The 16,349-nt window shown below is 43.5% G+C and overlaps 1 protein-coding gene across 3 annotated transcripts in view; it reads left to right on the forward strand.

Annotated features, from left to right (window-relative positions):
* Positions 1–16,349, forward strand: part of LOC113024569 (uncharacterized) — a 29,302-nt gene that overhangs the window by 4,524 nt on the left and 8,429 nt on the right. For 2 of the 3 annotated variants that reach the window (XM_080302539.1, XM_080302541.1), the window contains exons 4-6: positions 1,141–1,280; positions 8,393–8,486; positions 8,767–8,882. In XM_080302539.1, coding sequence (XP_080158665.1) covers positions 1,141–1,280; positions 8,393–8,486; positions 8,767–8,882 — 350 coding nt within the window. The remainder of the gene's footprint in view (positions 1–1,140; positions 1,281–8,392; positions 8,487–8,766; positions 8,883–16,349) is intronic. The other variant, XM_080302540.1, reaches the window with a different exon arrangement.

The raw sequence follows: 16,349 nt of genomic DNA on the forward strand, positions 1-16,349 counted from the left end.
TGTGTGTTAGCCTCACACAGAGCGAGCGTGTGGCTGCTCTCAGGTTTGCTGTGCGGTTGCGTGTTGTTGTACGCTCCTACAGCAGGTCTGCTTTTAGGCACAAATGTAAACTGCAGCTCTAAGCAGCGTGCTTACAAGCTGCGCTCTGCATCAAATGCATCCAAGCAAAAACAATGCATTGAAGAGTTTTTATAATTTCTACAACAGAGAGGTTCACATATTTCAGGACATGAGTGCTGCAGGTAGAACAGAGCACAGCAGGGTTTCATATCCTCTAAAGCTGTTTGTTTGGATATGAAACATGTTTGACCATGAAAGAGTTAAAACACTGTAGAACAGCTCGTATATTAAAAACATTAAAACAATGCAAAGCCAAACAGGACACGCTGTTACAGCCATGTTGCTTCATAACAGCTGTGACTCCTCCCACACCGAGTGTGATGATGAGCAGGGGCAGGTAAAGTTCACATGTGAGAGTCGGTGGACATTTCCTTGCATATTTTATATCCTGCTTAGACCGTCGTGGTAAGAAAGTCGTCTCTTATTTCTGAGATTTGATGTGTCGTGTTGTGAAAGTGCAGAGAGCTCAAACAGCAGTAGTTTCTGGTCTTAGGCTGTAAGCTCAGATATCGATGTGGTCTTCAGTTCTCCAGGCTCCTCTGTCAGGTTTGAGCCCACGCTGCTTCAGTAACGATGGGCGGTGTGACCGCCCAACAATCAATATGCTGCCAGTCAGACTCTGTGCAGATCTGCTAAAATATTTTCATACAAGAATCTATTTAACATATTAGAGACCTCAGAGGAGGTTTCACAGTGTGGTGGTTAATGGAGTCACTCACAAAGGGAATGATTGCTGGTTCTTTCTTTGGCCCGGTGAGGAAGGCCATCCGACAGAAAGCTTCCGTGGCGACTCTGTGACGGCAGCAGCCAACGGTATCTGTTAGAGACTTTGGAGAAACGTTGTTGTGCCTCGTTCTACATCTGTGACTCTGAAAGTCGTCTCCCTGTTTTCCCTGAGAGTGTGCAGAGCTGCGTATCCACACGTGTTACAGCCAGTACTTAAATAGCAGTTAGCATTATAGAATAGTGCTCTACTAATTGAGTGTAATGGTAAACTGAGTTTTCTTTCTGTGTTTGAAGGGCTGATGGAGTGTGTCCCTCATGGAGCTGAAGGTCAGATGCCTGGCCCCGAGGACCAGGACGCCCAGTCCGTGTCTACTCGATCCCAGTCGCAGAGCCAGGCGTGCAGGACGAAGCTTACCGGCAGCAGGGGAGTGGAGGTCAGTGGCTCCTCTCCTCTTAAGTGTGAACTCACTGCTTCTGTTGAAGGCAGAGACTCGCTGCAGGAAGTGGCGATCCCACACCGGTACGTCGACGATGGCAGCAGCGACTCAAAGTTTGACGTCTTGTGTGACATCGATAAAACCGGTCACTCGTTGGTCGGGGAGTTTTTTGACGAGCCCTCAAATGTTGACGTGGAAGGAACGAGTCCGTCGTGTTCGTACTCGATGGCGGCCGTCGATTTGCCGTCAACTTCTTCCGGTGTTAATGGCTGGAATCGCTATGACAACGTGTTTTCCTTCACTGACGGCAGCAAAGCGTTCCCGCGCACTGGCAGGGAAAGACTGTTTGCCTGCAGCTACTGCGGCAAAGCTTTTAACCGGCCCAAGAAAGTGGAGATACACCAGCGTGTCCACACAGGGGAGAAGCCTTTCAGCTGCTCCACATGCGGGAAGATGTTCTCAGAGGCCGGGAACCTGAGAAAACACCAGAGAGTCCACACTGGGGAGAAACCGTACACCTGTGGGGTGTGTGGCAGGGGATTTGCCTGGATAAGAAACCTGAAAACACACCAACAAAAGAGCCACGCTGACGTTTACAACGCAGAGACCTGGGAGGGTAAATGAGCTGCATTTGTGTGAAAGGTGCAGAGACACTGGAAGGCCGCTTTGTGCTGGACAGAATGGAAAGTAAATCTGTGGCGACTACAGTCGTTGTTTTTACACGAGTGAAATTTACACTCCTCCCACATGATACTCAACATTGGAATCAGGGCAGTGTGTCAGCTAGCCGTTACAGCAGAGCTGTAAAGCAGAGTGAAGCTCTGTTTGCTTCCACATCTGTGTGTGTTTCTGTAAAAGCAGGCAGCCAGGCCTCCTCTGATTGGTCAGGTCCAGTGTCCTGGTTCTCGCTCTGCTGGTTTGTGTATGCCCCCGTGCAGGCGTCGTCTGTAAGCCAGACGCTGTGGTGTTATAGATGTATGATTTGTAAAAAAACACGTCAACATAGCATTTTGTTTCATGGCGTCTAAAATAATAACTTTATGATAAAACGAATCGTAGTTTACAAAAAGATGCTTGAAACATTTTCAGGAGGCTGAATAGAAAAGGTTGAAGTTACATCTCCAGTCGTAGAACCAAAATCAGCACCCAGGCAGGGCTGTAAGACAGGACGCTATGTCTCTGATGGCGATATAAAAACGTCGTTTCATTTTACGCTGTCGTTTGTTTCATGGTGTCACACAATAAAGTGTTTACAGCAATATCATGGTCCTGATGGTCGCTGTAGTGGCTACATTCATTTCTTAACGTTCTCTGTTTCTCTTATATTTAATATAACCACACTACGGACGGACAAGCGCCTGTTTTTACATGTTGTCGTTAGCAACAACGACGGTAAACCCAGCATGAGGCTCCGCCGTCCTCTTGTTTATTTTCCACATAAACCTTTCACAATAAAGCTTAAGATCCTGTTGAGATTTTTCAAAATAAACTGAAATGATGACAAACAGAAGGACCAGTCCAAACAAATCGAGGACCTTATTGGTAACCGAGGGGCCACCTCTGTAGCACGGACGTGGTTTGGTTATGAAGAGTCTGACACGGACCAGAACAATCATGGTGCAAACTGGTCTCAGACTCAAACATGACAAACCTCTTCTACCACCTACTGTTACGCCCCTGTCGAGGGGTACAGGAACGAAGCATAAGCTGAAAGAAGAGTGACCCCGCCCTGCTCCCCAAAACCACACCACAGCCGATTTAGATGTGAAAGTGGTTTATTGTGCCTAAACTGAAGCGTGACTCCGGGCTGAACAAAGGCCAAAATAACAAACAAAACCAGTCAAGGGGGTGCTACCTGAACCCTACGTGATAAAAAGAACAAACCAAAGACAAATGCCCCAACTGAATAAACAGGAGAAAATAATACAGAAAATAACAAGGCAGCTCACCCTTCGGCTTCAGTGACTATTTACACGTGACTCTAAACTACACACTACATACAGAAGCTCAGCAATCCTCAGGAGCACACACGCGAGTAACACAGGGTCTGGAGGCCAAGCATGGGTCTGCTGCTGCTGTCAGTGTTGCCAACTCCTCAGTAAGGAAAATCGCTATTGGCTGTCCTAAAAGTTGCTAGAAGTCGCCAAATGACGTCATCGCCTAATCTGCATAATTGGTCATGCTAATGTAATTGTAACCTATGCTGTTGGAGAGAGAAATAACATCGTGGAAGAGACATAAAGTGAGTAAAAAACGTCCTAAATGCATTTAGAGTTTATTTAGAGCTACAAATTAAATTTCTTTTAGCAGTTATTGTTTTTTAATGTCACAATTCCAACCCTGCTCCTTTACCCGGGCTTGGACCGGCAAAAGTGACCCGAAACAGGCGCTCTGGTGGAGTTACTCTGTGTGTGTGTTTATAAGTAGTTTTAAACCTTGTGATCCACAAAACAGCATAAGAGTAAAAGAGTAAAAGAAGAACTGACTGCGTTACAGTCAGTGCGGAGCAGCGGCTTCGCTCATACGCGATTCATTTGCCGTTTGGATGCACAGGTGTGAACGTCTCCTGCCCTGATAGCAGCTGGGGAGGACTATCGTCCGCCCGTGAGCGCTTTGGCACGGGTGAGGTGTCCACGGCAGCACCGCTGCTTGTTGAGAAAAAGAGCGATACGCATTTTCACGTCAAAAAGTCGTCATAAATAAGTCTCCAGTAACACCAGAAAAAGTCGCCAGATTTGTCGCTAGTCGCTTTTTAGAAAAAATGTCGCTAAGGGGTCTGAAAACTCGCTAAATATAGCGACGAAGTTGGCAACACTGGCTGCTGTCAGCTGCTGGTGACAGATTTTCAAAGCAGCCACATGATCAGGGGACCAATCAGCAGCCGTCAGCTTCTCCAATCAGGGACCTGCAGAGACTTTTAAAGACACAGACAGGCAGAATGAAAAACAGCCACCACGACACATTATGGCCAGGGCCGTAACACCTACACAAGAATCCCCTGACAGAGTACGGAGAGAGTTTACGGACGACAAGCAAAAAGAGCCGTCAGGTGCTCCAAATAAACCTTAGACTCTCTACACTCTGCAGGCTGTTTAATGCATCGGTCTAAACACTCGACTGCAGCTACACGACGCCCAGCTGAAAACACTTCACGCAGGTCGAGTCGGCCGAGATTCACAGAATTTACAGCAAATTCACTATTTTGTGATATATATGGTTGTGATTTGGGATTTTGGTCATATCGCACAGCCCTACACCCGGGTTAAGAGCACATGTTGTTCAAAGGCTCAGCACTGTGCTACCTTTACCTGTGCTGCTGTGGATGAAGCTGCATTCGTTTGATCAGTGAGATGTGCAGACAGCAGATTAATGTGTGTATCACTACTGTACCAGGGGACAAACTGCAGCGCGCTCTCGGTAGTGAACGAGCGCGTCAGCCAGTGCAACGACGTGACTCGCCCTCACTGTGGCACAGAGGAATACGATGTGTGACGAGACCTGAAACCGTGCTGCCGTCAGTGCACGTAGTGACCTGCTGTCAAAGGTTTGTGGCCCACAAAAGCACGTTTACATCAGCTGTTACATTAAAATGTGTCCAGTCACATTTACAGACTGGCTGTTTTAACCTTTGGGAGGGAGACTGTGCTAAGCATGAACACTGCTAACCTAGCAGTTAGTAACAGTGATGTTTGTCACACGCTGTTGGGTTGGAATTGATCTGAAATGGCTTTGTTTGAATTGCAAAGTATTTTAGTTACCGAGTCTACATTTGTTTGTAGCTCATGTTAGCATCAGAGCATTGCTCATTTTGGTAGGTTTCCACTTTCTGCATGCATCATTTCATTAAGGAATAAAATGTTGTCTTTTACCTCAAATGCGTGGGTTATTTGTTTTCAGACCCTGCAGAAACATTACAGCTGATAAATGATAAATAAAGCTTCAGATGTAACCCTTGACACCTGCATGAAGGCGTCCTCGGCTGTTGTACTGCATACTAGGCTGGGTATCGTCACTGATTTCTAGAATCGATTCGATCCACGATTCCATTCGATTTGAGTCGGGGAAATTTTGCCTCAGACAGTCAGAAATATTATAAGTCAGATCATGCATCAGTACATTTCCATATTTTTATATCTATAAAAAGAAAGCTGACACTTGTGAGACTTTATCAAAGGTGTGAGCGTCACAGCAGAGGCCTTTGTGTCAAAGTAGCTGAAGATAAAACACAGAAAAACATGAAGGAGAATTTCCTGCCCTGGATTTTATAAAAATATTCTGCAGTAGATCAAAAATGAAAGAAGACCATGAGTCAACACATGAACATTACCTGATGCTGCTGAAGTGAAACAGAGCAAAGTTACAGCAGTTTTACAGACACAGCGTTTTGCATAATTTTAAAAAGTTTAAATTTGTTCAGTATTGAACGGCAGAAATTAGGTTTTCTTTTCGGAAGTAAGTAAAAGGAAAAAAACAGCGTCCGACAGGCTGTAAACAACGGTAGACTTGTGCGTAACAAGCAAGCGAATAATGCAGAAAACAGATTTTTAGACGGGAAACTGTTGTTGGAGAGAGAGAGAGAGCTGTGCATCGTGGTGGAAGCAAAACAGCAAAAGTCAGAGTGAATTCATGACGATGTTTATGTGAAGCGTAGTTTGGATCTTCTTTTGCTGCTGGTTCGGTCAATATTGTTTGGAGAGCGATAAAACTAACAGCTTCAGAATCAGCGCAAAAGGGGCGTGAACACAAAGCTCGACCCGCTGACACATCAGACTCAGCGAGCTGTCGGCTTTCAGCCCCGACCGTGTCCGTGCCGTCGGTGAGAAAGGCGACATCTCACTGATCCTGATCCGTCGGCGGGTCGAGCTTTGTGTTTACGTCTTTGTGCAGAATCCGTGTTCCTGCTCTCATTTACTGTTTGAGCTGTTTGGTGGTTGTTGGAATTTTGTGAGGTTTAACCAGAGATTCTGGCGTTTCGGGCAAAATAAATTTACATTTAAAAATCGATTCAGGATTTTAATGAATCAATATCACATTATCCAAGCCAGAATCGATTTTAATTGATAAATCGATAATCAAAACCCACCCCTACTGCAGAGGTTACTTCAAATCAGTGATAATAACACAGAAATCACATTTGTCCATTCATCCATTTTCTAACAACTCGTGGGGGTGGCAGTCAAGCAGAAAACCCAGATCTCCTGCTCCCTGGCCATCCAGAGGTGCTCCCAAGCCACCTGAGAGAGGTTGCAGGAAGTCACAGCTCTACTCTAGTGCTTCTCTACGCTGAGCACTCAAAGATTTTTACACAGCATCCATTCATTCAAGCATTTTTACTATACGTAAGTGCTTTGTATCTAACAATTACGCTGAAGAGCAAGTTAGTATCCTGCCCAAGGATACTAACTAGAGCAGGCAGGGATCACCGCCAACCTTCCAATTCGGCAGTAGAGGAGGAGGATGACCTGCTCTACTTCCTGAGCTAAAGCCACCACATGACCTCTTGGGACCACCAAAAAATATACCTTCCAACAGGGACGGCTCAGGCAGGCAGTATGGACCAAGCTGTCACTGCAGTTCTGAGGGACTAAATGGACCAGACCACATACTCCTGAAGCCCCGCCCACAGGATCCCCTGAGGGACGTGACTGAATGTCTCTCCCACCGAACACCTGCAGACTGATTGGACAAACTCCCTCAAATAACCTGAAGAGGATAACGAGCTAGTCCGGTTTTGACCAAGGTGGAAACCAGTAAATTGTTGTTTACTCATATTTCTTGACCTCCGCGCTGCGTTTGATTCTGTTACCATAATATTTAATAGGCTCAGTGTTTTGGCTGGTATCTCCAGCTCAGCACTAGACTGGTTTTCTTCTTATTTATCTGGAAGGACATTGTATTTGGGTGAGCAAGTTCTCCTTTTATACTGCATCTCTAAGCTGTGGGGCTCAAAAGGTTCAGTGTGGGGCCATTGTTGTTTTCCTTTAACGTCCTTTTCTAGTGTTTCTTGTTTCTGTGGCGCAGACAAATGTTTGAGCCTCAGCAGCTGGATAGGCTGTCCACACTAGTTCACTGTTTATCCCAGAATTGTGACCGCCTCTCCAATAATAAATATATATATTATCTTTAGTTCCAACAAGACTGAGGCTACATTATAGCTCCTGCTGATATGTATTCAAGAATCAGCTCCTCTGTGAAGACCCGTTTTCCTAATCTTGATGTCATGTTTAATTCTGAACGTTGGCTCACATGTATAGGGTCGATGTCACGCTCCTGTTTCTTTTCTACTCTAAACTGTGAGCTGTAGTGTTGTGCTCTGAACCAGAGGAAACCGTTCATGCGTCAGCGTGCCTAGACCACTGTAATGCTTTTTACCAGGATATGTGTATCGTCTCATTCATGCCTCCCAGTCATACAACATGCTGCACCTAGCAAGTTCACATTACCCTTTTATTAATTTTCAGGGGCTTTCAGTTGATTTTAGATTTTCAAATTCTCACACTTACATACAGACAAGCTCCAAAATACTTGCTGTCTGCGGTCTTTGCTCACAAGCTCAAAACCTAATAGTTTTTGCTCGTATAAGACTGAAGACTGGGCGGCACAGAGCGCTTGAGTCTGTTCCCGGCTCTGTTCAGTCAACTCTGTGGAGTCTTTCAAAACACAGTTCAAAACTTTTCTGTGTAATCCGGCTTTCTGCTGACGTCCTTTGGTTTGTTATTCAATTCAGTTTTATTTACACAGCGCCAAATCACAACAACAGTCGCCTCAAGGTGCTTTATACTGTAAGGTCGACCCTACAATACTACATACAGAGAAAAACCCAACAATCATATGACCCCCTATGACCAGCACTTTGGCAACAGTGGGAAGGAAAAACTCCCTTTTAACAGGAAGAAACCTCCAGCAGAACCAGGCTCAGGGAGGGGCGGGGCTTTTTTCATGGTTCTGTATTGCTATTAATTGTTTTGGAGTGATTGTACAGTACTTTGTGACTTTGATGTCTAAATAAACTTCACTATACTTGAGTTCGTATTCTTTTTTCACAGTTTTCACTGGTATCGTGTTGTGTATTGCATCAGACAGTTCCTATGTTTTCTTTGTGTGGGCAGAAGGATGAGGAGCCAGATGTGGTGCTGGTGAAGGTGGAGGAGGTGGAGCCAATGACGAGACCTCGGAACCGGCCGTGCCTCAGCATACAGGAGGGTGAGCAGACCCGTTCACTGTGAACTGTAGATCAGTTTAGGAAGTGTTCTGACTCCGACTACAGCAGCCTGATGACATCAAACGTGTCCCCTCGAGGGCTACTGTTGCTGTCATTTGGTGCTATATAAATAAAATAGAACTGAGTCGTCAGTCATCATATTGCATCATCTGATGTTTTGCCCTACATCAAGGATTCTCGCTCCAGAAAACCCTGTGAGAATGTTGAGTCCATTTAACCCTAGCTGGGTGAGAACTTGACTCTGAATCTGTCTGTGTCCAGGGTTGGTGGAGTCCAGTACAGACGACTGCAGAGGAGTGCTGTCCTTTGATGAAACCACACAGATGTCCACCAATCGGCTGTCCGACCTGCAGGACTCTGGGCGGGGCTTCTCAGAGGTCAGCTGTGGCCATTCTTCGCTGTGGACTAATAGGGGGGGCGGTTACAGTGAGAGCCTTCCAGGGCTGTCCTCACACTTCGCTCCACTCTCATACTTGCCTGGCACACTCACTGGAGGAGAGCCTGGCAGCTCTGGGAGGGGATCGGCTGCTGAGAACGCAACAGAGAGGGGATCAGCCGCTGAGAATTCTAGAAAGTTGCCCACTTATCCCTTTGAGCAGAAGCTTCCTGTTATTGATCTGTCAGATGAGTCCAGCCAAAGTCAGGTGTCAAGTCAGACGCAAGCAGGACACCTGTCAGTCCAGGGGTCTCAACAGTATCTGCACCCAGGTCCAAGTCAGGGCCCAAAAAATCCCACGAAGAGGGATTGTGTCTGTAGTTTCTGTGGGAAAAGGTTTCCTGCTCCAGCAAATTTGGAATCTCATATGAGAACCCATACTGGAGAAAAGCCATATGGCTGCACCATCTGTGGTAAAAAATTCTCCCAGTTGTGGAATTTGAAGATCCACAGGAACATCCACACAGGGGAGCGACCGTACCAGTGCTCGCTCTGCCCCGAAAAGTTTTCTGACCCCAGCAACCTGAAAAAACACCTAAAGAGACACCATCCACAAAACATGGCCATACAGTCAGGAACATCTTAGATGAAAGGGCTAACACACTGTTAATGAGTACTGTATTTTTCAGACCATTAGGCGCACTGGATTATATTATAATAATTATATACTCATTCTTCTTGCTTCTTCGACGTCCGTACCATTGATTCATTAATGCTGTATTCAATCACAGCTGCTCTATTCCCATGTTGTTGCAGTATATGAATGACTAACCTCGTATTGTGGATGGATTATCTCAGTTGTTCTCCTGACTGAAGTTTGGTCCGTTTACAGCATCCTGCCATGCGACTGCATTTGTCTCTAACTATCAGGAACCCTCACATTAACTTTTATCGAGTGGAAAAAAGTTAACATTCATCCTCCAGCTTCACTGTTTATGCTATGCTAACATAGCTGTGTTGCTAGCAATCACGTAGCACATCATTATATACCAGCTAGCCCAACTTCAGTAACCCTACAAACATCACTGCTGTTTAGTTTTCTGTCCTCGGTTATGTTGGAAGTGATAGCAGAGCTGTACGTTTGAATTTGTTTCAGAAATCTCTCAGTCAGAACATGGTATGTCATGTTTAGGTGGAAGCTAGCGAGCTAACTTCCTGCTAACTTCTAGCTTCATTAAATTTTAATAAATTCTGTTTTCATGGATGCCAGGATGTTAAACTTAATTGTTGCACCTGGTAAAGCAACAAAGCTGATGATTTTATTACAGATGAAAGAATTTAGACAGTTTTTAACTCTCAGTGATGCCGCAGTGTTCGTTTGACTTTGGGACCTGAAGGGGACGGAGTTTAGGACCCAGGTTACTCTGCGAGGCTCCTGACTACGGTAGCCGTAATGCTCCAAGCGGTGCGCCTTCGTAGCTTACCAACGTCGTACTAAAACACTTTTGACAGATTTTCCAGCGCCGTGTAGCACATAAAGTCGGATCAGGTCAGTAAGCACAACCAGAATTCATACATAAGGCGCACCAGATTATAAGTCGCGCTGTCGAGTTTTGAGAAAATTAAAGGATTTTAAGTGCGCCTTATAGTGCAGAAAATACGGTAGCCTTATTTTAAAAATCGTGTCCTGGTGTGATTAGTGGGGATAGGTTAATTGATTAATCTAAATTGCCCATAGGTGTGAATCTGTGCGTGAATGTGAGTGCGAATGGTTGTCTGTCTCTGTGTGTTGGCCCTGCGACAGACTGGCGACCTGTCCAGGGTGTACCCCGCCTCTCGCCCTATGACAGCTGGGATAGGCTCCAGCACACACCACGACCCTGGAAAGGATAAGTGGAAGTGGATGGATGGATGGTGCCCTGAGGTTAAAATAGGCTTCAGGAAATGTAGCGTGTACCCTGGCTGTTAGTGGTGTAAATTGACTTGTTCTTAGGTAGTGATTCTCTATTCAAAGCACTTCTACTTTTTCTATGCTTAAGTGCTTTCTGTCAAACATTCACTCCAAGGGATGCATCAGAGAGCAAGTTGGGTTAGTCCTGTCCAAAGCACGTAGACTGGAGCAGCCTTCACATGATTGTGTCCTGCTCTACCTCCTGAGCTACAGACATCCTAAATAATATATTGCATTTAAGTGAGACACTCAGTAAGGGCATTTGTTGGGGTTTAGCATTGCTTTGCTTGGTTTGGCCTGTGGTCTCCAAAGTCAGACGTTTACCTTGAGTATATTAGCTTCACCTTTTGAAAACACAACACTTGTTTTGTTTCAGCTTTAGCATGCTAGCAGGTTATTAGGCCTCTAAAGATGCAGATCCAGTTTTTTATGTAACTCATGTTGTGTAAAGTCATGCTAAGTGTTGCTGTGTGTGCCCAAGGACAGTTCCAGTCAAATCTATTCCATACTGTTGACAGGAAGTGAAAGCAGTAAGTGTTCATTCTCACAGCTCTAAAGCTCACCATGAGAACATTTGACTGAAAGTTTTTGATTCATTTTTTAACTGAAGCCTTTTGGTCATTAGAAAATGTGTGTGCTTTAGACCGGAGTGATAAGTGAGCCACTGTTCAACATTTACAATTTCAAAATAAAAGCAGAAATCTTTATTTTATGTATGTGTGTTTTATCCATGTAATAGATTGTTAGCCCATTCTGGTGTCATGAATACAAACTCTTAGGAAGCCCTTGTGAGTATTTCTTGAAGATTGGCACACATGTTTACTGGGACTGGTGGTCAGAGGTCAAGGTCACTGTGATCTGACAACACAGATTTTTGCAAGCACAAAAATTCATACACTAATTCTGTCAAATGTGTATCTTATGTTTAAAAGTAATAACTGAACTTTTCTGGCTGTTTGTCTGCATCATAATCCTTTTTCACATTTGGTCTTATATTAAATTGTTGACCTTAATCTTTCTGCCACTTGGAGGTGACTGTTGTTGTCATTTGACACCATTTAAATAAAATAAAATTGAACCTCGTAAATTCATTTAGTCTTTACTTTTACAAAAGTCTGGACAAACATGGACACAAACTGCAGCCTTACTGGTTTCCAGTGGTGTGCAATAACCTGGCAGTTCTCCCGTTTCTACTGCTCTCTGCTTAGAAAACATTCAACTTTGAGCTATAACATTGCACATACCCATTAATTTATGTTAGATTACACGTAGTTTCATAGGTGTCGCGGTTGGTGGTTAACATGAAGAGGACCAGATGATGGAAAAAAACAACCACAACAGACTCGAGTCGTTTTCCAGAGCTCTGAATATATTTCTCTTACAGATACAAAGGTTCAAAACCATCTTAACATGAACACCCCAACTCTGCTCCCCACCACACACACACACACACACACACTCCAGCTACAAATAACATATACAGTGAAATGCTGCACTCATGTTAACACACCACACATACATCTGACTGAAGGAACAATGGGCTGGGAGGTCAGTTCCTTCATTAATATGCAAATTGTCATGACCATTGATCAATAACCATGAGTACCATCCACAGAGAGTTGGGGAATGGCTGCAATCACAGCATTGTAAGATGGTGACAGATGTACCCAATTAGGCCCCCTCCTCAATTCAGAGATGGTCTTTCCCTTATCATGGTGTAAATGGCCTTGTACTGATGTATAGCAACTTGAAATACTCCTAAAAATGGCACTACAGCATGTAAAAATATAAAGATAAGCTCTGGCTCTTGGTTCTATGATGGCGCTTAAAGGGTTAACTCATTGGTGTGTGTGTTATCTGGCTTCATGGACAGATAGAGCTGGGTGTCATCTGCATAGCAGTGTAAATGTATGCTATGTCTTCTAATGATGCTGCCTAAGGGAAGCATGTATAATGTAAACAGAATTGGTCCTAGCACTGAACCCTGTGGAACTCCATAATTAACCTCAGTGTGTGAAGAGGACTCTCCATTTACATGCACAAACTGGAGTCTATTAGATAGATATGATACAAACCACTGCAGTGCAGTACCTGTAATACCTACAGCATGTTCTAATCGCTCTAATAGGATATTATGGTCGACAGTATCGAACGCTGCACTGAGGTCTAGCAGGACAAGCACAGAGATGAGTCCACTGTCAGAGGCCATAAGAAGATCATTTGTAACCTTCACTAAAGCTGTTTCTGTGCTGTGCTGAGCTCTGAAACCTGACTGTAACTCTTCAAATAAACCATTCCTCTGCAGATGATCTGTTAGCTGTTTGACAACTACTCTTTCAAGGATGTTTGATATGAAAGGAAGGTTGGAGATTGGCCTATAATTAGCTAAGACTGCTGGGTCTAGAGATGCTTTTTGAGTAAAGGTTTAACTACAGCCAGCTTGAAGGCCTGTGGTACATAGCTGATTATTAGAGATAGGTTGATCATATTTAAGATCGAAGCATTAATTAATGGCAGGACTTCTTTGAGCAGTTTTGTAGGAATGGGGTCTAAAAGACACGTTGAAGGTTTGGAGGAAGTAATTATTGAAGTTAACTCAGAAAGATCAATTAGAGAAAAAGAGTCTAACTTAACATCAATGGTACTAAGAGTAGCTGTAGATAATATTACATCTGTGGGATGATTACTGGTAATTTTTTCTCTAATGATTAAAATTTAATTCAATTCAATTTTATTTATATAGTGGCAAATGACAACAACAGTCGCCTCAAGGCGCTTCATATTGTAAGGTAGACCCTACAGTAACACATACAGAGAAAAACCCAAGAAGAAGAAGAAGAAGAAACCTCCGGCAGAACCAGGCTCAGGGAGGGGCGGGGCCATCTGCTGCCACCGTTTGGGGTGAGAGAAGGAAGACGGGATAAAGACATGCTGTGGAAGAGAGACAGAGATTAATAACAGATATGATTCAATGCAGAGAGGTCTGTTAACACATAGTGAGTGAGAAAGGTGACTGGAAAGGAAAAACTCAATGCATCATGGGAATCCCCCGGCAGCCTACGTCTATTGCAGCATAACTAAGGGAGGATTCAGGGTCACCTGGTCCAGCCCTAACTATATGCTTTAGCAAAAAGGAAAGTTTGAAGCCTAATCTTGAAAGTAGAGATAGTGTCTGTCTCCTGAATCCAAACTGGAAGCTGGTTCCACAGAAGAGGGGCCTGAAAACTGAAGGCTCTCCCTCCCATTCTACTTTTAAATACTCTAGGAAGAAGTTCTTGTGGACTTCTTCCTAGACTTTTATTTGTGAAGTTCATGAAGTCATTACTAGTTAACGTTAAAGGGATGGTTGGCTCAACAGAGCTCTGACTGTTTGTCAGCCTGGCTACAGAGCTGAAGAGAAACCTGGGGTTGTTCTTATTTTCTTCAATCAGTGATGAATAGTAAGATGTTCTGGCTTTGCGGAGGGCTTTCTTATAAATCTCTGTTGTAGTAGCGTTCAGATAGCTGCTCTGCTCTATGTTGGTACAGGGCATTGAAGATGATAACAGTGGGTGGATTATATTCTTAAACTTAGTTACAGCGCTTTCAGAAAGACATCTACTGTGATAAAGTCTACTCTCCACCACTGTGTAATCAATTATTGTAAATGTAAATGTTATCAGGAAATGATCAGACAGCAGTGGGTTTTCAGGAAACACTGTTAAATGTTCAGTTTCTATGCCATATGTTAAAACAAGATCTAGAGTGTGATTAAAGTGGTGGGTGGGTTCTTTTACAGTTTGACAGAAACCAATTGAGTCTAATAAATATTTTCACTCAGACAGTGAGAAATATTATAATTCTGATCATTTATCAGTACATGTTCATATTTTTGTATCTATGTATAAAAACAAAGCTGACGCTGTGAGACTTCAGAGGTGTGAACATCACAGCAGATGTCTTTGTGTCAAAGTAACTGAGGATAAAACATGAAGGAGATTTTCCTGGCCTGGCTTTTATAGCAGATAACCTTAAAAATATTCTGCAGTAGATCAAAAACTAAAGAAAACCATCAATCAACATATAAACACAGTGTTGGTCAAGTTACTTGAAAAAAGTAATCAGTAACTAATTACAGATTACTTCCCCCCAAAAGTTATCCCATTACTTTACTGATTACTTATTTTCAAAAGTAATTAATTACTTAGTTACTTAGTTACTTTTTAAAAACACGATTTACAACCTGAGTAGCTGATAAAGCGATAGATCTTTCAGCCCAATTCTACTTTTTCTGCATAATCCATCATACAAAATGTAATCAAATGGAAAAGTCTCTTTTTAAAACTTGTTTTATCAGTTTTAATCTTTTAACTTTATGCATCAAGCAAAAATTTAATTATCTGCAACATTCTCTGACTGGAAGAAATTAGTTTAACATTTAAACCTATTTTCTGCACATTCCAGCTCATAAAATAAAATATTTTTTGTGTTTACACTCAGTCTTTCAAATAGATGCAAGTAAAACACAGCAGAACATAAATAAAGTCAAAGACTCTGCGGTCCTGTTGCTCTATTTTCACCTGTAAAGCAGGAGTGGGGTAGGCGGAGGTTTACCCTGGTGCAGGTGTGCCGCGGTCAGTGGAAGAATCCGTGAGTTTCTCTGTGAGTTTCCCATTACGTCGTAGCTACTCGGTGCTTGCTCAGAAGTTTAGGGTTTTTTTTCGCTGTAAAAAGAAGTTTTCTTCCCACGCACAGCGGACACTAATGTTTTTGTCACTTTTTATGGAATCAAACTCAAAGTAAGGTCAGTACTTCCACGCTTTAAACGCTGCACGCTCATACTCTCTCCCGCACTCGATATATGATCCACTGTTGATCTGCACACAGCTGTTGTCACGAACGGCGCACTCGCTTACGTCACTGTCATGAGACACTCGCAAAAAAATCACGGTTTTAGTAACGCAGTAACGCAGCGTTCCTACGGGAAAGTAACGGTAATCTAATTACCGTTTTTGCAATAGTAATCCCTTACTTTACTCGTTACTTGAAAAAAGTAATCGGATTACAGTAACGCGTTACTGCCCATCTCTGTATAAACATCACCTGATGCTGCTGAAGTGAAGCAGAGCAAAGTTATAGAGGTTTGATTACAGACACAGCTGAGTGTAAAGTTTCTATTTCTTCGATCTTAAACTGCAGAAATGAGGTTTTGTTGTCAGATGTCATTGTTGAGAAAAAAACAGGTGCCAACAGCACTGAATAGAACTGTAGACTGATGCCTAATAAGCAGAGAGTAATGCAGAAAACAGATTTGAGACGGGAAACTGTTCTTGAAGTACAGAGAGAGCTGTGCAGGAAGTGTGATTTTATCGTGGTGGAAGCAAAACAGCAAAGGTCAGAGATGACGATGCTTATCAAACATGAAGTGTAGTTTGGATCTCCTTTTGCTGCTGGTTCAGTCAGTTTTAGTCGGAGTTACTCAACCTGCAGCATCAGAATCTGTGAAATTTTCAGCCCTGACAGCTTGTCCGTGTACGT

The sequence above is a fragment of the Astatotilapia calliptera genome, chromosome 6 (assembly GCF_964374335.1).
Source record: "Astatotilapia calliptera chromosome 6, fAstCal68.1, whole genome shotgun sequence".
NCBI lineage: Eukaryota > Metazoa > Chordata > Actinopteri > Cichliformes > Cichlidae > Astatotilapia > Astatotilapia calliptera.